The sequence below is a fragment of the Drosophila erecta genome, unplaced genomic scaffold, assembly GCF_003286155.1.
Source record: "Drosophila erecta strain 14021-0224.00,06,07 unplaced genomic scaffold, DereRS2 tig00000000-arrow-pilon, whole genome shotgun sequence".
NCBI classification, from domain to species: Eukaryota; Metazoa; Arthropoda; class Insecta; order Diptera; family Drosophilidae; genus Drosophila; species Drosophila erecta.
Window position 1 is genome coordinate 996,823 of NW_020825194.1, and position 22,257 is coordinate 1,019,079.

The window sequence follows — 22,257 nt, forward strand, 5'->3', positions numbered from 1 at the left end:
TGCAACTGGTTCGCCGGCCAATAATGGATTGTTTTTGAGAGAGGGTAGAATTTTATCCAAGAAGTTAGTCATTCATATGCTCAGGAACATATTTAAACGGCCTATACTATAGTTACAAAATTTATTATTTTTAAATTTTATATATAATATATATTGCATATATATGTACGTATGATGTTTTAATGGCGTTTGTATAACAAGATAAATGAAACAGTTTATGAACTATGGGTTGAACTTTCAATAATAATATGATTTTCATTCCCATAAACACTATAAAAATATATCTTATCATTATTATTTTATTATTATTTTTAGTCACACAAGTAGTACTCTTTTTTAATGGCAGTTGTCTTAATAAATAAAGGAAACTGTTTATGAACAATTTGGTAAATTATCAATAACAATCTAGGTTTTCGTTCCCTTATAAGCACTATAAATATATATCTTATCCTTCGACTTTTATGAAAGGAATGTTTATCTACATTATTATTTTATAATACCTTTTTAGTCACACAAGTCTTCAAAATGCTTTGCTTTATCAATTTAATTCCGAGTTCCCCACGCCGTGTACTTGATTTCTTCATTAATGACGACCATGACACTTTCATGGCCCAATGAAATCAATCCGTAGGCCTTTTTGACGGCGGCTGCCATTCATAACTTTTAAGCTTCATCGGAAATGCCTTTTTGATGGTCGGTAATGGGTCATTGTCTATAATTAAACCGGAAGCGTGCTCTCACCAGTTCCATATCACTTACACACATGTGTAGGTTTTACAGCCCATTCGGCATTTCACAAAATGGCCGCGTCATGAGTGTGATTAACTGTAATGGAAATGAATCACAATTCTGCAAGAGACCATTGTCAACAGAGAGAAATGTTGGTAAGCCTCCCAGGAATGGGTATAAACAAATAGGTTGGTAAATTTAGAGCACGGAAAAGAGAGTAAAGCTTCCCGAAAAAGCCGAGCGAGCCAAGAAAGAATGCGTTATCGGTGCGTAATGTTCTATTGATAAGATATGGCCGGCATTATCTGGCCGATAAAGCAATGTTTCACAATCAGTAGACGGCGACAGGTGAACTGAGTTTTGGCAACGCCCCGATCGGGTCGTTAGAGCTAACTTTAGTTCAGTCTTAGCTGAGCGGCTCGCTGCAACGAACGTGTTTTCCTGTCTGGTAATTGAAGTTACAATAGAAAATTGGTGACAAGTGATAAGAAAACTGATAAGCCTTTGCCTTAACTGGTGATGTCATCAAGTGAAAATTGTTAGAAAACGAGGATATCCAAGGAAAAGCGGTGCATGAATAGTGAACAACTTCGCTTGAAACAGAGTGATGCTCAAATGGTTTATATAATTGATGCCTTTGTGTTTTTCTTTTAGCAGTGAAACGAAAAAACGAAATACCAATTAAGTGACAAATCGAAATCGAGTGAAAATGCGTTTCAAACTGTTTGTGGTTTGTGCGCTGGCCTGCGGCTTTATGGCCTATGTCCTGGCTAACGAGAATATATCGACGGAGGAGTTTGAGGATCAAATAATCAATGCAGTTCCGGAACCGGTCAAGGTGACTAAGCCCAAATCTCAGGCGGAATTTGTTGAGGTTCCAAAGGCCACGCCCGCGCCCAAGAAAGCGGTGGAGGAAAAGCCAAAAACCAATCCCCTGGCCCTGCAGAAGCCCACTCTGATTCCCGTGGTGCATGTCACCAGTCGGGGCACAGATGATGTCCTCACCGTCGCGGGATTGAAGCCCGAGAAAATGTTTGGAGCCCTCGTAATGCAAAATGAGTACTTGGGCGAGCTGTACGACGTGGACAACAGCGGCTACAATTGGGGTGAGTCGATTTCCTTGTCCCTGGGCGCTGATTCAGTTCCACCCCATTACTCATACGCCGCGTTGACTATCTTATCAGAACAGCTCAGTGGGTTTCAGTTCGGTTTAGTTTACCAATATTTGCTCGATAACCTGTGCTCGGGCCTTCAGGTGTAGTTGCTGTTAGCCCCTCTCATTCTCTCTCTCTCTCTTTCTCTTTCTCTTTCTCTCTCTCTTTCTCTGTTTTGTGCGATAAGATAATGCCCCGGGTTGAGGCATTAAAAAGCTAACGGTTTTCTTGTTTTCCGCTTCGGCAAACAAAACAGGTGCGTGGTGGTGTAGTGAATATATGTGTATGTATGCACACGGATATCGGTGTGGACTCGGGGGACAGCGGGGGCACAAAGTCTTGCGTGATTCAGTTTACAACCTGTGGTAGTGTGTGGATTTAGCAATTCAGGCAACTCAGTTTTATCAGTCTGCCAGCACTAATATATTGGCTATATGGAATTGGAATTTTTCGCCGTATTAGTCACAGTCATTTGTTCGAATGTAACTTTATGATAAAAAAGGGTTTGGTTGAATTAAGTTTGCATTACTCACAGCTTGCGAAGGAGTAAAGGTTGGAAATGCTGTAATATGCTTGGGATGCCCCATTTGCCAAGAATAACACGCTCACTTTGCGCCACATATTTTATATTTGAATTGTCTTTAGAAGCGTAGGCTAACTTAAAACTAAAGTAAGGCAATCCTTTGGAACTTACAATTAATCTAGTTTCTGGAGCTAAGCACTCATCGAGATGCGCTGCTCGTACTCCGCGATGCGCAATCGCACGGGAACCACTAGACTGAGGTCCTCCATGATGGCGTGGTTCTGGGTTCGCACCGAGGCACTGGAGCTCTGGCGCGAAATGGTGGCCCTCGACTTGTCCATCGAAGGTTTGCGGCGCAGGGAGCACTTGCGCTGGCTGCCCCCCTTGCCCACGCCCATGCCGGGTAAATGGGGAGTGGCAAACTGGGCGGTGGTGGCCGCCAGTCTCTTGGGCTTGGGTGGCGGCATTTGACCGGTCACGGAACCACTGAGACTGTGGTCGCTGCCCAGGAAACTGTTGGCGGTGCTGCTGTTGGCGGTGGTGGTGGCAAGGTTCTGAGGACGGGCGGTGCGCAACATGGCTATGAAGCGGCTGTTGGTGGTGGTGCCACCTTGGGGCATCAGCTTGTTGAAACCGGACTCAAAGGTGTTGGTCAGCTTGTTGAAGAAGTTGATTTTGTCGGTGACAGTGGGTTCCTGCTGCTGATGCTGCAGTTCCTCCGGTTGCAGTGGCTCCTGTGGCTGCTGCTGCTCCTGTGGCTGCTGCTGCTCCAGTTGCAGTGGCTGCTTCTGTTCCTGTTGTCCTGCGGTTTGTGGTTTCTCCTGACCATTATTTCGTCTGGACATTTCCAGCACTTTTTCCCTCAACTCCATGGACCAGCGTTTCTGGGCCGTATGCAATTTGGGTCGCAGTGGGGATATACCATTACCCGGCTCAGTTTTGGCCAGCTCCACGGCTAGTTGGGTGGTGAAACGCGGCTTGGGCGTGGATGTGATGGTGGGCTGGGCGGACATGTTCTCGTCAATGTCCATTTCCAGTTCGCTGATGCAGGAGGAGGAGGAACGCGAGGCCGGGCTGCCAAATCCCGGTGACGACGGGCTCAGCTTGTAGTTGTAGAACTGGAAGTTGAATGTGCTGATGCTCATGTCGACGGTTGAAGTGCAATTGTGATGTTGAGGCAAGGAACGCACACCTTAAATAGGTGAAATTCCAAGTACTACCTGGTTCAGTTTTCACCCCCGACAGCTGGTGCCAAAGTTCAGGTAGCCACGCTGTCGAAGTTCTAGCCTAACTTAACTTAATTCCGGGAAACTACCTGCAACTACCTATGAAAGTAAAAAAGGAGGATTTGTCAAAGGAGCGATTTCCCGCTAATTGCAACCCGAACACGCGAGTTTTGCGTGTTTTCCGCGCACCAATTTTACACAAATCTTTGGCAAAAGACAGACTGCTAATCCGCGCACTTTTATATGGTCCACCAAAAAGGATTAGCGAGGGTACCGATTCATAAATAGCTTAAAAACTTTAAACGCGACAGATGTTCGGGATTTGTAGATGGAATCCGCTGGGGTTTATGGTCACTTCACACTGTTGACGTTTCATTAGCTGGTTCATTACAATCAAAATCAATGCAATTAATGATTCACCAGGCACTCTGCAATTCACAGTCGACAAGACGGTGGAAATGAGAGATGAAATAAAAACTGTGTCATACATTAAGCATACAACTGCCCTTTCCATATATTCAAAGAGAAGTACGCAATTAAATAGAGATAGAATGGGAAAATACCTGTGCAAAAAGGCGAAATGAGGTGTCAGGATCTTAATGGGGTTCATTAATTAATGGAATTATAAATGAAGCTTAAATTGTGAGTAAGGAGCGGGTTTCCATTGAAATGACAACGAACTTAAATATTAAAATTGAATTTACGGCATAGAATTCAGGGAATGGAGAAGGAATGTGCACGAAATGAGAAGTTTAAGTGATATCAGCGCACTGGATATTGCTAATTGATTAGAATTGTGTGTGGAGCAAGAAAAACCATTTAATACCTTTTTTAGTTGACTAGTTTAATTATAGTAGTACAAGTGCAAGCTTAGAAACATGGAAGTATTCCTGCTAAATGCAATGAATGTCAACCGCCTTTGGTGCAACCACAACTCTCCAGGAATGGCAGAAATATTTTAAAATCTTCCACGGGACTTCACCACGAAAACTTCGCCAGCAATTTAAGTTTCTGGACAGCGTCAGGAGCAATATCCTTAAGCGGATCCTGGGTTCTTTCATGGGCTCCCGTTGCCAGTGTCCATTGGGAACGTCAGCTTTGCACTTAATCAGCTTAAATTGCTTTAAAAGGCCAGCGGTGAGACGAAATTAGGAGAAAGGGCCCAGAGAAGCAAAGAACAGGGAAGACAGCAAAGTTTGCAGCACAGAAATGAATATTAACTGTGACCTTTAATGGCCAAGCACCCGGAACGGGAGCTGCAAGGATGTGGGTGGTGAGCTTGCAGCCGGAAAATGCAAAGAGGCCAGGAAAAGTTTTCTTTTACTTTATGCCTTGCAACGCAGCAAGTGCGAGGGATAATATTGTGGAATTGAAAAAGTAATCTCCTCGGATTAGGTGTGAAATTATAATGATAGGCCAGAGCTCTCCTCTCTAAGCTATTTGTCTTCTCTTCTCGTCTCGCTTGTTCCAGATCCCAACAACAATGTCGCCCCACCGACCACATACTCCACGGCAGCCGGAGGATACACCATAACCGCCGCCCGTCTGGCGGAGCTCAGGAGCACCTTCATGTACTGGTACTTCGACAAGGACATGTACGGAGGACGTGGCGACTACCAGTTCGACATCCACGCCTCCATGACGCAGCTGCACAAGAATCTTAACTTCCAGCTGCCCTTCTACGGATTCCGATTCAACTACACCAGGGTAGAGTTTCCTTTCGATTTTCTAATGACATAAGTAATCCAGCAATCTCCTTCCCTTACAGCTCTCTCTCAACGGCTACTTGGAGTTCTCGGATCCGCCAGAGTACCTCACGTACCCCCTGGTCTTCCCGATCAAGGACTGGCCCATTAAACGCGATCCCTCCTTCATGGGCATCTTCTTCAGCAAGTGCCGAGTGGGACGAATTTATCCATCGGATATTGACCAGCGGACGCCTGGTGTTTACTTCCGGTAAGCAAATGCATCTCGCATCTCAATATATTTCCGCATTATACCCTCCCCGCTCGCATTTCCGGTTCGTTTGTATTTATTTGCCAGCCATATTTATTTGCCCTTGTTTCTCATGGCATTTGCATATGCAAAATCAGCACACAGTACGCGCCAAACAAAGGCACTGAAACGTTCACATTCGTTTTACGTGCGCCAGTCGCCATTTACAGAAAACTAACACAAAATGGCATGAGTGTGTGCGTGTCCCACTCTCCACTTCCGGCGGCCCCATTCTGCATGTGTGTGTGTGTGTTTGTGGGCCTGCATTTATGCACATGTCCTTCCAAAATGTATAATTTATTTGACAAACAACTTGCTCTATATTAATTCAAGGAATTAAATTATAAAAGACTAGAACTTGATATTTTGCACCATGAATCCTTGCACAGCCTCGAGTAATTTATTGTTTTTAAAGACAACAAAGTTAAGTGACTATTTTTTCCTCAAATAATAGCATATGTTTACTAAGTGTATTATCCTTTCGACTTCGTGGAGCTCTAACCTCCATCATTGAGTGACATTGTTAGTGTTTTGCTGCTTGTTACTGTCATTTGTTGCCCCAGAATTTCAGCTTTGTTTCAATGGTGGCTACCTATTCAGCTGTGCTCCGTAATATTTCCGGGTTCCCATGGCGCTATGTGCCAGCAGAATTCCAGCACCATTATTTTCCTGCTGATTTCAGCATGCACTTGAGCGTGAATTCATAGCGAAGTGTCCATCGTCCTGCTGCATTGTCAAGGATTTGGCAGAAAAGAGCATGACTCTCCATTTAAATCGCTTTTATCCGAGTGCAACAATGCATTTCGAAGTATAATTTGTGAGTTCAGGCTGGCTCTAATTATATTCTGTTGTCCTGCACTTTCCCTCTGAACTGTCCGAGGACATTGTTTAAATTTATACAAACACGAATTTCCATTTTTTTGCGCTCATCCGGCTAATTATGCAAATTAATGCCAGTGGGGGCCAAAAGTTATTTTTGTGGTGTATTTATGTGGGTTTACCCATGCCACCAGTTAAAACAGCATGGCTTTACAAATTCTGTAATCGGGCACACAGAGAAGCAGCCACTCAAAAATGCATTAATTAGTTAAAGCAAGTTTCATCTTAAATTGCTCTTTGGTTAACTAGTAGATCCAAGCTATTTGGAGCATAACTTATGGCTGCTTCACTACATTGTTTCAACGCCTTACATTTCATGGCTTTCCAGGAACAATGAGGATAAAAAAGGGAAATGAGAGCATAAATTACTTCAAAACGGCACAGAATGACAAGTCAGTTGAGCGATGCATGCAAGCTGAGAAATTCATGGGAAGTGTACCAAAAAAAGCGGGGGAAAAATTACAAAAGTGGTTTGTTCAATCTGACAGCATTATGAATGGCTTATAGCATTGCAGGATAAATGCTTTCTACTCGAATTCTTTTCCGGCACTTTCCATTTTTCTGTTCACTGGGTTTGTTGACAACACTTTGCTGACAAATTGCCACAGCTGAGCAATTAACATCCTGCGAGGAGGAGCACAAGGATCAGGACCCGAGTGCGTGTACCGTCCAATGCATTTTTATAGTTTTACACAGTCCGACAATATGTCAAACTTGTCCCGCATAACTCGTTCAATTGTCCTCTCCTCGTGAATGGCGCTATCAAGGGGAAATACTCAGCCCAACTTTCATGCACGCACTGAAAAAAAATGGATTCTCAAGTCCATAGGTGTTACCTATTACGCTTTCCACTTTAAAAGCATTCAGCTATTTCTTTGTGAAGACTTTTTCTGCCAGTGCATTTGTGAGTGGGAGAGCAGAGGTATTAAAGAATGGAGAGTCACTGAAGCTGCGACTGGAATTTAATTTAAATAACTTTGCATGGCGCTGAAGATAAAGAAGCCAGGCAGAGCGAATAGCGAGATGCGAGTGATGTAAAATTGCTGGCCACCCACACAAGGCCACCACCCACTGACCCATCCCCTTTGGGCACCACCATCCCCCTCAGCTTCCCTACTCACTCCTTCATTGACATCCGCCCACATGTCGGACCATGATTATTTCGCATCAATTTAATTACACACTCACACTTAGCGCTCAGCATTGGATTAGCTGAAAGTGCATCGCATTGCGCATACGCCGCGTGGGTCGCCATCCACTTTGAGCATTAAATTCATTATGAGCGCACGTTTAATTACACACACAAACGTTTAGCCCCGTCGGGTGGCGAATAAAAACTTAATGTCGTTTGTTCAGTATTTTTCCCTTTGTTAAACGCTTTAAACTTTGTCAGCGTGTGAAATTCGATGTGTGGGTGCCTCTGTGTGAGGTTCTTTTGGTCAAGTGTGGGAAATACCGCAGGTCCTGGGAGCTCCTAATTGTTGTTTGGCAAGGGCAGCTTCAAACGGATTCTTAATTGCCGGCCTGCGTTGCCGCAATTAAAACGTATTCGTCAGCTTTACGGCAGAAGAGTCAAAGGTGCATTAGCAAAGGGAAAATTAAGGCACTTGCAGGTTCAGAAAATTATAACATTAAATAAAGTATAAATTAGGTATTGCACATAAAAGATACATTTATTGGAAGAAAGTTCTTCACGAGCTTCAAGACTTTTAAGACAGGTAAGAGTTTTTGTTAGACCTTGAGAAGTAGCGTTTTGTGAAGTACTTGCCAAAAGTCACTTTCATTAAATTTATAGAGTGCAGACATAGCACTCTTGGTCTTGCCAACCAGTTCCGCGAAAGTGTTTTTGGCCAAAGTTTTTCTTTATAACCAGGCGCCATAATAATGCCGCTTCATTATTCCCTTTTGCCAATCATAACAAGAACTTCCCAAATCCTTTGGCCACGCCCCGCTCCCGCCGCCTTCCTCAGTCCTTGGCTGGGCCATTTGCAAGTCTCTGTTTGCATTTGCTGGTGAGAGCGCTTTCTGCGCGCTGTTTCTGCAGCTTACATGCAATTTTCGCCATTTTCCTTAAGTACGGCCATTGTTTCACTTTCATTTACACCCCAAAGATGGAATTGGGCCACACGGCAAACGGTAGAAAGGCAGAAGGCGAAGACCGAGATCGAGACCGAGACATGGCTGAAGCGTGGATAAACCGGGCTGAAAGGATGAGGGAGAGGCGCTCAAATATTTCCATGCAAAGCGGCGAAAAGGCATTTTAACCTACAAATGCAGACAAAACTGTGGCAGCGCCCGAATGTATGCAATAAAGTACATAATGGCGCAGTTCAAGAACTGGCCTGCGATGGGAAAACGGGGAAATAGTGGGCGTGGGTTGGAAAATTGGGCGGAAAAGCGGGTGGAAGGCGGCACGGTGCCCGACTTATGTACGAGCTTCTGAGTTTCTATTACTTTTTTGCGACTCTCTCTATGTCGGCACCGCGAAAAATGCCTTTCAATTCTTCAATTGAAATTAATATAATTTATTTATTGGTCATGGGTGTTGTTATTACATCTGCATTGATTGCAATATTGGAATCTGGCTTCCAACCAAATGTACTGTTTTGCTTACTTTTAGACACTTTTATTAGCGACTAACTTGAAATTTCCTTTGAATACCATGTTTTTCTCAATGCCTGTATAAATGTGCGGCTTTTTGGCTTACTTACACGTAAAAGTCTCCGAGTCTGCGGCTGTTTTTGGCTGCTGCGCGCGCATTTCTAGGCTGAGTGACAATTCGCATTTTTTTGGCCCAAATGTCAATTGCAGACTTTTAAAGTTTTTGCTCGGGGCAAACACAAATGATAAACTATGTGAGTGTGAGTGTGGGCTTTGTGTGTGTGCGGTTATCTCTGAGCGCCTTCTTCTTCTTCTTTTGGCCATGGCATGCGGTTTTTTGCTGGCTGCCAACAAACGTTTTCTATTTTTTACGCTCGTCGAGAGGAAGGAAAGCGTAATTTTGTAATTTATTTCCATTGCCATCTGCTGCCAGGTTTAATTTATGTGCCCTCAAAAATTGAATAGGCCATAAGCGCACTGGCGGCAATTTAACGCATGTTGTATGATAATAGCTGCATTATGAGTTTTTATTACGGATCGTTGAAGTGTTAATAAATAAGCAAAACATCGGGGAAACACCACACTACCACTCATGTTTGATTGCAGTGCCAGCGTGTGTCTGTTTCATTTATCACTAACAAACGCCAGGCCAAAATCAATAAAATGTTACCGGGAAAATGCAAATAGAGAATGGCCCACATTCATCTTTGTTTGCCACACACAGAAATGCCGGAGCATAACGAGTTTTTCGATTTCAATTGTTGCATATGTGAGAGTGCCCCAAATGAATGTCCTTGTCAAAGAGATTGGGAATTAGTTTACATTTGTGCATGCTCTGCAGCCCAAGACTTTATTCGATTTTAGTAAGTGGCATAAAGGACTGACAGAATGTTGCATATGGCTTCGGTTCAATTAGAGTGTTTTAGTGGGTTGCAAGGCTTCGATTGGTAATAGGTTTTAATTGAGCGCTTTGAATTTAATTAGTGGCTCGAAAGTCGCGGTACAGTAGATATTCTATTTTTGGTATTACAAAATGTATATTGTATGACTCACATTTCACTACGTCAAAAGCAAATGGATATCTAAACCAATAATCCAGCCCAGTTTCGATTGCATTTAAAGGGCAACATTCTATTTATACCCGTTATTCGTAGAGTAAAAGGGTATACTAGATTCGCTTAAAAATATGTAACAGGCAGAAGGAAGCGTTTCCGACCATATAAAGAATGTAAGTATATTCTTGATCAGGATCAATTTCTTTTGTAATTTTTCTGATGTGATAATATTGTAGAAATTCGAAATAATAAAAAAACCCCCCAAGGCTGAAGTTCTAAAGTCCATAACTCAACTTATCTTCATCGGAATTTAAAGTGGCATACCTCTAAATGTTTCTGGAGCAATTCTCTAAAAATCTGCATTCAAATTTAGAATTTTATTTTTTTTTAATTTTTTTGTATTTTTTCTGATGTGATGATATGTAGAAATTCAAAAATGTCCCACGACTGAAGTTCTAAAGTCCATAACTCAACTTATCTTTATCGGAATTTAAAGTGGCATACCTCTAAATGTTTCTGGAGCAATTCTCTAAAAATCTGCATTCAAATTTAGAATTTTATTTTTTTTTAATTTTTTTGTATTTTTTCTGATGTGATGATATGTAGAAATTCAAAAATGTCCCACGACTGAAGTTCTAAAGTCCATAACTCAACTTATCTTTATCGGAATTTAAAGTGGCATACCTCTAAATGTTTCTGGAGCAATTCTCTAAGAAATTGCATTCAAATTTAGAATTTTATTTTTTTTAAATTTTTTTGTATTTTTTCTGATGTGATGATATGTAGAAATTCAAAAATGTCCCAAGACTGAAGTTCTAAAGTCCATAACTCAATTTATCTTTATCGGAATTTAAAGTGGCATACCTCTAAATGTTTCTGGAGCAATTCTCTAAGCAATTGCATTCAAATTTAGAATTTTATTTTTTTTTTAATTTTTTTGTATTTTTTCTGATGTGATGATATGTAGAAATTCAAAAATGTCAAAAATTCAAAAATGTCCCACGACTGAAGTTCTAAAGTCCATAACTCAACTTATCTTTATTGGAATTTAAAGTGGCATACCTCTAAATGTTTCTGGAGCAATTCTCTAAAAAACTGCATTCAAATTTAGAATTTTATTTTTTTTAAATTTTTTTGTATTTTTTCTGATGTGATGATATGTAGAAATTCAAAAATGTCCCACGACTGAAGTTCTAAAGTCCATAACTCAACTTATCTTTATCGGAATTTAAAGTGGCATACCTCTAAATGTTTCTGGAGCAATTCTCTAAGAAATTGCATTCATATTTAGAATTTTATTTTTTTTTAATTTTTTTGTATTTTTTCTGATGTGATGATATGTAGAAATTCAAAAATGTCCCAAGACTGAAGTTCTAAAGTCCATAACTCAATTTATCTTTATCGGAATTTAAAGTGGCATACCTCTAAATGTTTCTGGAGCAATTCTCTAAGCAATTGCATTCAAATTTAGAATTTTATTTTTTTTTTAATTTTTTTGTATTTTTTCTGATGTGATGATTGTAGAAATTCAAAAATGTCCCACGACTGAAGTTCTAAAGTCCATAACTCAACTTATCTTCATCGGAATTTAAAGTGGCATACCTCTAAATGTTTCTGGAGCAATTCTCTAAAAATCTGCATTCAAATTTAAAATTTAATTTTTTCTATATTTTTTAGTAATTTTTCTGGTGTGCTGTTGTTGTGCTAATTCAAAAATGACCCAAGACTGAAGTTCTAAAGTCCATAACTCAACTTATCTTCATCGGAATTTAAAGTGGCATACCTCTAAATGTTTCTGGAGCAATTCTCTGAAAATCTGCATTCAAATTTAGAATTTTATTTTTTTTTAATTTTTTTGTATTTTTTCTGATGTGATGATATGTAGAAATTCAAAAATGTCCCACGACTGAAGTTCTAAAGTCCATAACTCAACTTATCTTCATCGGAATTTAAAGTGGCATACCTCTAAATGTTTCTGGAGCAATTCTCTCTTTTTTTAATTTTTTTGTATTTTTGCTGATGAGATGATATGTAGAAATTCAAAAATCTCCCACGACTGAAGTTCTAAAGTCCATAACTCAACTTATCTTCATCGGAATTTAAAGTGGCATACCTCTAAATGTTTCTGGAGCAATTCTCTAAGCAATTGCATTCAAATTTAGAATTTTATTTTTTTTTTAATTTTTTTGTATTTTTTCTGATGTGATGATATGTAGAAATTCAAAAATGTCCCACGACTGAAGTTCTAAAGTCCATAACTCAACTTATCTTCATCGGAATTTAAAGTGGCATACCTCTAAATGTTTCTGGAGCAATTCTCTAATCAATTGCATTCAAATTTAGAATTTTATTTTTTTTTTAATTTTTTTGTATTTTTTCTGATGTGATGATATGTAGAAATTCAAAAATGTCCCACGACTGAAGTTCTAAAGTCCATAACTCAACTTATCTTCATCGGAATTTGAAGTGGCATACCTCTAAATGTTTCTGGAGCAATTCTCTAAAAATCTGCATTCAAATTTAAAATTTAATTTTTTCTATATTTTTTAGTAATTTTTCTGGTGTGCTGTTGTTGTGCTAATTCAAAAATGTCCCACGACTGAAGTTCTAAAGTCCATAACTCAACTTATCTTCATCGGAATTTAAAGTGGCATACCTCTAAATGTTTCTGGAGCAATTCTCTAAAAATCTGCATTCAAATTTAAAATTTAATTTTTTCTATATTTTTTAGTAATTTTTCTGGTGTGCTCTTGTTGTGCTAATTCAAAAATGACCCAAGACTGAAGTTCTAAAGTCCATAACTCAACTTATCTTCATCGGAATTTAAAGTGGCATACCTCAAAATGTTTCTGGAGCAATTCTCTAAAAATCTGCATTCAAACTTAGAATTTTATTTTTTGTTAATTTTGTTGTATTTTTTCTGATGTGATGATATGTAGAAATTCAGAAATGTCCCAAGACTGAAGTTCTAAAGTCCATAACTCAACTTATCTTTATCGGAATTTGAAGTGGCATACCTCAAAATGTTTCTGGAGCAATTCTCTAAAAATCTGCATTCAAATTTAAAATTTTATTAAACAAAAATTTTTTTTTTATTTTTTCTGATGTGTAGAAATTCAAAAAAAAAAAAAAAAAAATGTTGTGATATTTTTGCCCTTTTTTATCAGTCTTGTAAATTTCTATTCCCACTCTACCGCCCACAATTCGCCCAAAACTCTCACGACCACGCGTTTGAAAATAAGTTTGAATTTTTTTTACACAATTTCTACCGATATTTCAGAAAATGTTCAAATTTCTCGTTTGCTTTCACTAGCTGAGTAATGGGTATCTTATAGTCGGGGAACGCGACTATAGAATTCTATCTTGTTTTGATTTTCATTTGAAATGCAATTTAAATCATTTCTATTATTTATCTCAATTTTGAATATGGGCACTGCCACTATTAGCAAAATAGAACCCCACAGAGTTTGTAGTTGTTTTTGCGGCCAGAGTCTGGACATGTTCCTACTGAGCCAAACGCTTCATTTGCTAAGCCTCTTACTCCAACCCAGAGCTTTGTCAATCCTCGATTGTTCACCTCTATTCCAATGCAATTGTCCGGCAGTGAAAAATTGCTTTAGATTTACCAGTACCAGTACCAGTGGACTGGCTCAAAGGGGCTACGTGTAATGAAAAAGCCCGGTAAATCGGCTTAAGAATTATTTGTCAGGTATTTGAAATGGATTGGAATGGCTTTTGTCTAAGCATTTCACATGAATCCCGACTGTAATTTAGGCAAACTGGCTTAAAGCAATTTATGGCGCAGCAATCACGGGACACCAACAGTTTGAAGTGGCGACTGAGTGTGAGTGTGCTACGCGTCGTATGCGTAATGAATAATTAAAGCATATAAATCATACGCCACGTAGCCGCGTTGGCGTCGCCAATGTGTCGGCAGTCGATACGAAAACCACTTCCGAAAAAAGCGCACACTTGAAAGGGCTCACGAGAGCGTAAAATAAAATAAATAAAATGTTTATGAAAATATGCCCGGCAGGGAAAGTAATGAGGAAGCGCCCAAAATCAGAATTCTCTCCGCCTGCGTCCTGATTTATATGCCGAACATCGAATCCATTTATCATCAGGCAGACGCCAAGCCAAACATTTTGGTTGCCTTGCATCCGATTTGTTTTCCCATTTTCACATCAGCCACATGCGTCTCAGTAGTCTTCTGTGCCAAAACTGACGCAAAACTCATTCTATTTGCAGAGTGGAACGTGATCTGATGGGACGCACGGACCGATTCGGCGTGGAGGTGCGGGAACGCACCATGTGGGACATCCGGCAGGGAGTCGTGGGAGCCGATACCTTCATACCCAAGCACGTGGTGATCGCCACCTGGAAGAACGTCTCGTTCGCCGGTGGCATTGATAACTCCCTCTACACGGTATGTGATTTACTTGGAGCCACATTATTATTACACCATTACATATGTTATATGTGTTTCCACAGACAAACACCTTCCAAATGGTCCTGGCCACCGACGAGGTCTACACCTATATTATCTTCAACTATGCCGTTCTCAACTGGCTTTCGCATACTGAGGCCGGAGGTGATACAACGAAGGGCGAGGGCGGAGTTCCTGCATATGTAAGTGCTCAAAGTATCCTTTTTTAGTCCTTTCACTTTTTGTCGGTTGGCACTCAATTAAACAGTTGACTCCAAGGGAAAACTTGCCAACTGATTGTGTGAGTGGACAGTTTGTTTTCCCTTTAGTTTCCCAGAATCTAGGCATGCCTTGTTTGCTTTGGTGATTTGTTCACCAATCTAAAGGAAGAAAGTGAAGTGCTAGTAAAGTTCCCAGAAAGGCTTTCTTATTATGCATAAAGTTTTCCCTAGAATAGTTCAAAGTAACACAAAATACCTAATATTTCACAACTCTTAAATTCTTTTGCCGAAAATGTTCAAGTATCACTTGTTTAATTCACAATTATCATTAGGTGAAATCATTTTGATTGTGAAACTCGAGTGCCCTTCAGCCTGCAGCCACTTGCAGTAATGAAACGCACAATTTAAACTTTTCCTAAGCCCGAAACATAATTGCGAACTTTGTGAACAGTTAATTAAATGTACGAGAAATCCGAATGCCTGTACTTAATTGCAATTTGGCTCCGAAAAAATTCCCACACCCTTGACATGCGAACTTTGCTCCCCGTTTCCAGGTCGGTTTCAATGCCGGTAATGGAACCCAGGCCTACGAGTACAAGCCCTACAGCCAGAACATGGTGATTCGCGACCTGGCCAACAGAGGTTGGGCCAACGGATTCCCGGGTCGCCACATTTTCCGCGTGGACGAGCAGATTCTAATTGGCTCCTGCAACAAGGATATCGGTACGTTTGATTGAAGGGTCCCTGTAATTGGTTTTGGGAACTGCCAGTTTCGATGTGTCTTATATGTATCTTTTACTCCATTAGATGCGGCTTTGCTACCTCTGACTTTTGCCCCCGAATCTGGCAACATGCTGGGTGGTCAAGTCGTCAATATCACTGGCCCCTGTTTTGATCCGGCTGTCAGGGTGACCTGCCACTTCGACACGGAGTCCGTGCTGGGAACCTATGTGGATCGGAACCGAGTGATCTGTGTGCAACCCTACCTGAAGGCCGAGGGCTACATCCGATTCCAGATCTCCGTGGGCACCCAGAGGTTCAAGTGGCGCGGAAAGTACTTCGTTGAGACCCCGGCAGCCGCCACCGAGAAGATCTTCTTCACCACCGACGATGTGCACAAGAAGAACCCCGCCGAGGTCCGCATCACCTGGAACCAGTACAATTTGACCTCTAATGCCAATGCCAACGTAATGATCTCGCTGTGGGGCTACAGGGAGACCAAGATCGAGCCGCAACTGGAGTACATCGATGTGATCGAGGCCTCCTACTCGAATACCGGCAGCTACGTGATCACGCCCTCGAACTACATCAACCGCAACAATATCAACCGGGATATGCAGTTCGGATTCCTCCAGATCAATCTCACTCAGCCCGACCAGTACTCAGGATTGGCCATCAGTCCGTAAGTAGATACATATGCTGCAAGCATGCTCATGTAAATCTTTTCAACAGGTTAATACAACAGGTTCACTCTACCAAACTAGGTCAGCCTTAATTAAATAAATTTATTCAGTCAGTTGAGTTGGTGGAAACCCTTAAATTCCCGCCACATTCCTTTGTTATTAAGCTTTAATTGATTCTCGGTTGTCTCAATGTGTCATCTCAGTTCCGAGTGCCTGGCGCTCTCATGGTCTATCCATGTTTTTATTCAATTTGTCGGGCAATTTCAATGACAATGCGAGCGGGCTATGTGTACTTCAGCTCCTCCAGAGCCACCAGAAACCAGATACCCAGTCATCCATCCATCCCATTCCCTTCGGCTGCAATCAATTTGCTCTGGCTTGGTTGGCTGAAGATTGCTTATTATGACAGCCTGTAATTGCGAGACATTCTCGGAGCTAATCAATAATGGAAATGTGTTTTTAATGGTAATCGCTGGCATGTTTGTTCGCCAGTCGCCTGCATCTTAGCCCTTTTCCTCACGTCCAGCAATTATTTTGCACTTAAACCTCAATCATCTTCCGAACCATAAAATTTGTGGGCCAAAAATACGAGTCGTGTTTGGTAGGATGGCCAGCTTGAACGTTACGAATTTCCGTGGGCTTATTTAGAAACTCTGGCCTACACAGCGAGAAAATACACCAATACAGCTCAGAAGGTTTATATATTTGCGAGATTACTTATGATAGTGCTGTTAAATATATAAGTATCTTTCCCTTTTTTATCGCTGTGCCTTTTCCCCCAAGACGTAATATAAGACAATTTCTTTCTTTTTTGGTTTATGGCACCTTTGGGTGTCGTTAGCCGGCCTAAAGTGGCGGATGGGCCCTCATAAATTGTTAGCATTGTTTCAACATTTAATTTCCATTTGATGGCCGAGTAATTGTGAAACTTAATGAAAAATATTTCCATGGCAGCGCGAGGCGCGAATTGCCATTCAAGGATAACTAGGCAACGGCTAATGGCCAAATCGTGTTGCTCGTCAAAAGGAGCCAGTTAAATCGCGTGGCATTGTGCAACCTGCACGAATGTCCAAGTTTGATGAGTGTCATCCTTCTGTCATCCTCCCTGCTTGCCTGAAAATAATCTTGGCCATACATTTTCACACTTGCACACTTTCCGATTTGCAGGGTCCTCTGGTCCCGGCCAATTCCACTGGCCTGGTATATGGCGCCCCAGTGGGAGCGACAGCATGGAAAGCGATGGGCGCGAGCTCTCTGCGATAATTGGATTCGCGCCGACCGATTCCTCAGGTAAGGCTCAACAAATATGCATTTGCATTTGGCCCGCTAATTAAAAGCAACCAGAACGCCGTTGGGGATTGGCTAACTGGATGCCGTTCGGGCATGGGCATCCTTCCGCAGCTAATTAGCTGAGCACTGCGATAATAGGACTGCCCCACTGAAAATACATATATCTCGTTTCGCAGGAACTTTGCCGCCGACCTTCCACTGTGCCCCTGCACCCTGGACCAGGCTGTCCTGGACAAAGGACGCTTCCGCCCTGACCGCGAGTGCGACAAGGACTCGAACCCCAGCTGCCTGCGTCATCGCGGCGCCATCCACTGCGTGGTCAGTGGAACGCCAGTGTAAGTCACTTCATAACTTCTATATAAACTTACATTTATGCTGTTTATCTCATACTCCTCATACTCCTCCAGTGCCCAAGGAGCTGAACAGCAGTGCTGCTACGATCGCTATGGCTTCCTGATGCTGACCTACGACCAAATGTGGGGCTCCCGTCCACGTCGCGTCCACAACCTGGGCAAGATGCCCTGGAACGAGGCTAGCAAGGTGCCCTCGCTGTCCATGTGGTTCCACGACATGCGCCCCTTCTACTCCTGCTGCTTCTGGCAGGAGGAGCAGGCGGTGGGCTGCGAGACCTACCGCTTCGAGCGTCGACCCTCGCAGGATTGTGTGGCCTATCAGGCGCCTGGAATTGCCGGTGTGTTCGGTGATCCCCACTTTGTGACCTTTGATGGCACGGCTTACACCTTCAACGGATTGGGAGAATTCGTTCTGGCGCGCAGCGTGGATGAGAGTAATAAGTTTGAGGTGCAAGGACGATTTGAGCAGCTGCCAGTTAACTATTATGGCGAGGTGAAGGCCACCCAGTTGACGGCGGTTGCCATGCGGGGTAATACGACCACGACGATTGAGGTCCGTCTGCGTCCACTGCACGCCAGGTGGCGCTATCGCCTGGATGTCCTGGCCGATGGACGAAGGGTTTACTTTGATCGGGAGAGTCTGAAGTTCCAGCATTTCGACGGTGTTACCGTGTATACCCCGACTTACCTGCTCAATCAGTCGCAGGTGGTGGTGCAATTCGATGCTGGCATCGGAGTGGAGGTGGTGGAGAACGAGGGATACATGACCGGTCGCGTCTTCCTACCCTGGAAGTTTATAGTAGGTAGCCAGGAATTTACATACTCAAGTTTACTACATTTTCATTATCTAACTTCAGAACAAAACCGCTGGACTGTTTGGCAACTGGAGCTTTAACAAGCTAGACGACTTTATGCTGCCCAATGGACAAGTGGCCCAACTCAATCTGAATGATCTGCGCAGCATTCATACCAACTTTGGAATCAAGTGGATGCTTACAGATCGCGAGGTTCCCGGAGTGGGAGCCGCTCTCTTTACCCGAGAATTCGGAAGAATGTCCAGTTACTATGCGAATGCCACCTTCCAGCCCAATTATGTCCTGGATCCTGCAGACTTCCTGCCTACGAATCGTACCTACGATCTTGAAAGGGCTGAGGAACTCTGTGGAGAGTGTATGCAGTGCCAGTACGATTATGCGATGACTTTGAACAGAGACTTGGCACACTTTACCAAGAACTACTACGACACTATAGTCAATATGCAGGCGGAAAATGCAATGTAAGTTTTCGACCAGCAAATTCTTGTTATTATCCATCCTATGGAGTTGCATTAAGTTAAAGCCTTGTTACTATATTTATTTGTATTTTTTTACAGACGTGTGGTGTCCTGTGGAGTTTTGCAGACTCCTCGTTTTGGTCGAAAGCTGAGCTTCGACTTTATGCCTGGTGCAAAGGTGTCCTTTGAGTGTAACGAGGGCTTTATCCTGATTGGAGATCAACGTCGTGAGTGTTTGTCGAACGGTCTGTGGAACATTCCGGAATATGGATACACGGAATGCCTACGTAAGTACCAGTAGCTAAATATTATATCGTTGCTAAGAGACCCTCAAATCGTGCCTACAAATATACTGACTGACTGAATTAGACTCTTATCTATGCTTTTTGGAAACAGATATATTTAATTAACATAACTGGTAGTTCATAACTAATCCAGTCAGCCAGTATATAGTAGGAGTGTGTCCCGTGATGCCCTAGATAGATACCAATCCTTACCAACTTTGAACCCGTGCAGGTGAGGTGTACTACACGCGTCGCGTCGCTTTCATAGCAATTGGCATTATCTTCCTGGTGATCTGCCCACTGATGCTGTGCATCGTGTGCGGAGTGTATCGCTATCGCCAGAAGCAGCTCAAGGAGGATCCTCAGTGGCAGATGCCCATACTGCCTCGCTCGAGGGCTAGTTCCGCTCGTAATTTGAGGACTCTTAACTACGACGACGACAGCGATACGGATGCCAGCACATTGAAGAAAAGTAGGTCCTACGACAAAGTATATCGCACGAACGAACCATTACCGGGCAAACCGCAAATTGATTTTCCAGCTAAGAAATGGGATCTGGATGAGAACGACGAGGATGTGACCTCATCGGAAGGTAGTCAAAATAGAAACAGCTCAAAGTTAGCAAGGGACATTTCCTACATTAATCCGAACGTAACCACAGGTGAGAAGCCGAAACAGCTGGGTCGCCGCTCCCTGCACTCCGCCTCCGGAACGGATTTGGATCAGCATGGCTCACCGGTGGACGAGGATCATCCCGACGAGGACGATGACTTCGATGAGGCGGATGTCCACACGGGCACCACTCATCCAGCCGGATACCACCAGCCCCTGTCGCCGGAGGAGGCGGATCAGCTGCATCGCCAGCAGTACAGCCCCACCTTCAGTGGCCTGGACAGTCGCACCAGTGGCGCCAGTTCCATAAACTACACTCCACAGGCGGCGACGCAGAACCGCTTCGGCGGAGTGCCGGTGCTGCCCAGCAACACCCAGTACTACAGTAGACCCCCGTCGAGCGTGAACGCCGTGCCGCTCCGCACTGCGCCCACGCCCCTAACGCAGGACACTGGTCTGCCTTCGCCTCCCGTGGCCACCTCGCCCACTCCCTCGGTGCAGAAGTCCACGGAGGTCTAAGGATCGGCACTCATCCTGATCCTTAAGCTGCAAAGTTCAAATAAGAGCCACCCAATAATAACTAATCTTAAGTACCTTTCATTGCCGCCGACTTGGAACCGCCCACCTGTCCATTATATTTGTTCTTTAACTTTACTTATTGTTACACTGCTGTCTCACCCACGGCCATGACCACATCCAATAACGCACGCCCAATAAGCATTTATTAATAGTCCCAATCCGTGAACCGGATCCTTGTACATTAAGCATAATCAGAACGGCAAATTCATTACGTATTACTTTGGCCCAGGTAAACAATCATCATTTTATATTGAATAAAACCAAAACACTTGTTTATAGTCGTTACTTGTAAATGTGGAATAATGTTCTTAGTTCTCCTTGCAGCGCAATTCGATAATGCCAATTGTTACATGAGAGTTGACACTTCGCAGGGTTCGCTTTGTTTGCTATTTAACTGCCTGTCAATTTTCTGTAATAATTTGCTAGGCAGACGGGTTGTTAGCTACACTATGGAAAATTAGGTAGAAGCTGGTGTTTTAATGGAAATTATAAGATTACTAGTAGAATGAGTAGTATTTCAGAGATTTCAGGTGTCCAATCACCGCACTTGCCCAGTGCTTTTTTTACAATGCAGCAGTAGTGCAAACCGAAATTACATAAAATTTACAACGTAGCAATAGGAGCGAAGCCAAAGACATTAATCTTCAACTGTCACAGTGTTTTCTGTGCCCCATCTCGTTTTTTTTGGTACCACTGCCACGCCCTGGTATTCCACCTACGCCCACTTCCATCGGGACAGAATGTATTGTGTGCATTACGCCAATGTCAATCAATCTTGAGCAAATTGATGAACAAGTTGCCGTTACTTATGTCTGTTTGCCACCGGCGAATCCTTCGTCCTGCGTCCTTCGTCCTCTTCATCAATGCGAGAGTATGGCCTGGTCTAGCTGGGATGGCAGGACGAAGGGGCTCGAAACTAGGCGAAAACTAGGTTCCAGCCTTGAGTGGGTGGCATGATGGCAGGAAAGAGCTAGATGGATAGTTGGTAGGTTGTTTTATTTATGTACAGTGATGGAAAGGTATCAGTTTGCAAAGGCAAGGTGGAATATATGTAGATCTGCCAGAAGCCGAACTTTGCAATAGATGCCTAAAAAATATACTCATATGTCTCACATTTCCGAGCCCTAATGGATTTACAAATGATTTTCCTGTAAAGGGTATTGTAAATTTCTCGTATACCTCCATCAATTTCCTCCGTCCGGTAGAATCCTTTGTGTATTTTCCATTGCATACTTTTGCAGGACATGAGGAGCAGTCGGCGCGGGTGGCTAGCATTTCGCTGGGCATGGTGCTGCTCATCCTGATTCCCTGCCTGCTACTCCTGGTCTGCGGGGCAAGTTATTGGATTCGCGAACGAATTGCCAGGGAGGAGGACGAGGCAGCCCAGGCTCTGTTGCCAAAATCCAAGTGGCAGCAGTCGAAACAACATGTAATTTGATTAGCACATTAATGAGCTGCCGAGGAAATGCGAGCGTGGCTGGAATCCGTAACCCGCAAACGTGGCGTCATAAACCTCAAATGTAATTGCCAAATTGCATTTAAAATTGAACCTACATCACATATATTTATTTATTAACGAAGTAATAAAACAATAAATAACGAATAAACAAAACTAATTTAATTTTTAATATTGATTTGAATGATTTATGCCTAT

At 42.7% G+C, this 22,257-nt stretch overlaps 2 protein-coding genes across 5 annotated transcripts; one reads left to right on the forward strand and one right to left on the reverse strand.

The window, feature by feature from the left end:
* The first annotated feature begins 1,065 nt into the window (after positions 1-1,065).
* On the forward strand, positions 1,066-22,217 carry LOC6554811 (protein mesh). Of its 4 annotated transcripts, none has more exons than XM_015153667.2 (16): positions 1,066-1,177; positions 1,384-1,835; positions 5,104-5,339; positions 5,401-5,588; positions 14,411-14,588; positions 14,654-14,791; positions 15,364-15,532; positions 15,617-16,211; positions 17,380-17,502; positions 17,679-17,837; positions 17,910-18,654; positions 18,713-19,131; positions 19,228-19,415; positions 19,645-19,884; positions 19,954-20,004; positions 20,074-20,896. In XM_015153667.2, the coding sequence occupies exons 2-16, from the start codon at positions 1,439-1,441 to the stop codon at positions 20,541-20,543; spliced, it is 4,296 nt and encodes a 1,431-aa protein (XP_015009153.1). In that variant the 5' UTR covers positions 1,066-1,177; positions 1,384-1,438; the 3' UTR covers positions 20,544-20,896. The 4 variants fall into 4 exon arrangements, with proteins under 4 accessions (XP_015009153.1, XP_001981111.1, XP_015009151.1 ...); XM_001981075.3 differs by having other exon boundaries at positions 1,387-1,835; XM_015153665.2 differs by having other exon boundaries at positions 19,645-20,004.
* LOC6554812 (protein bottleneck) lies at positions 2,598-3,613 on the reverse strand. Its single transcript, XM_001981076.3, has one exon. It carries the CDS (start codon positions 3,549-3,551, stop codon positions 2,598-2,600), a length of 954 nt encoding a protein of 317 aa, XP_001981112.1. The 5' UTR covers positions 3,552-3,613.
* Positions 22,218-22,257: the final 40 nt, after the last annotated feature.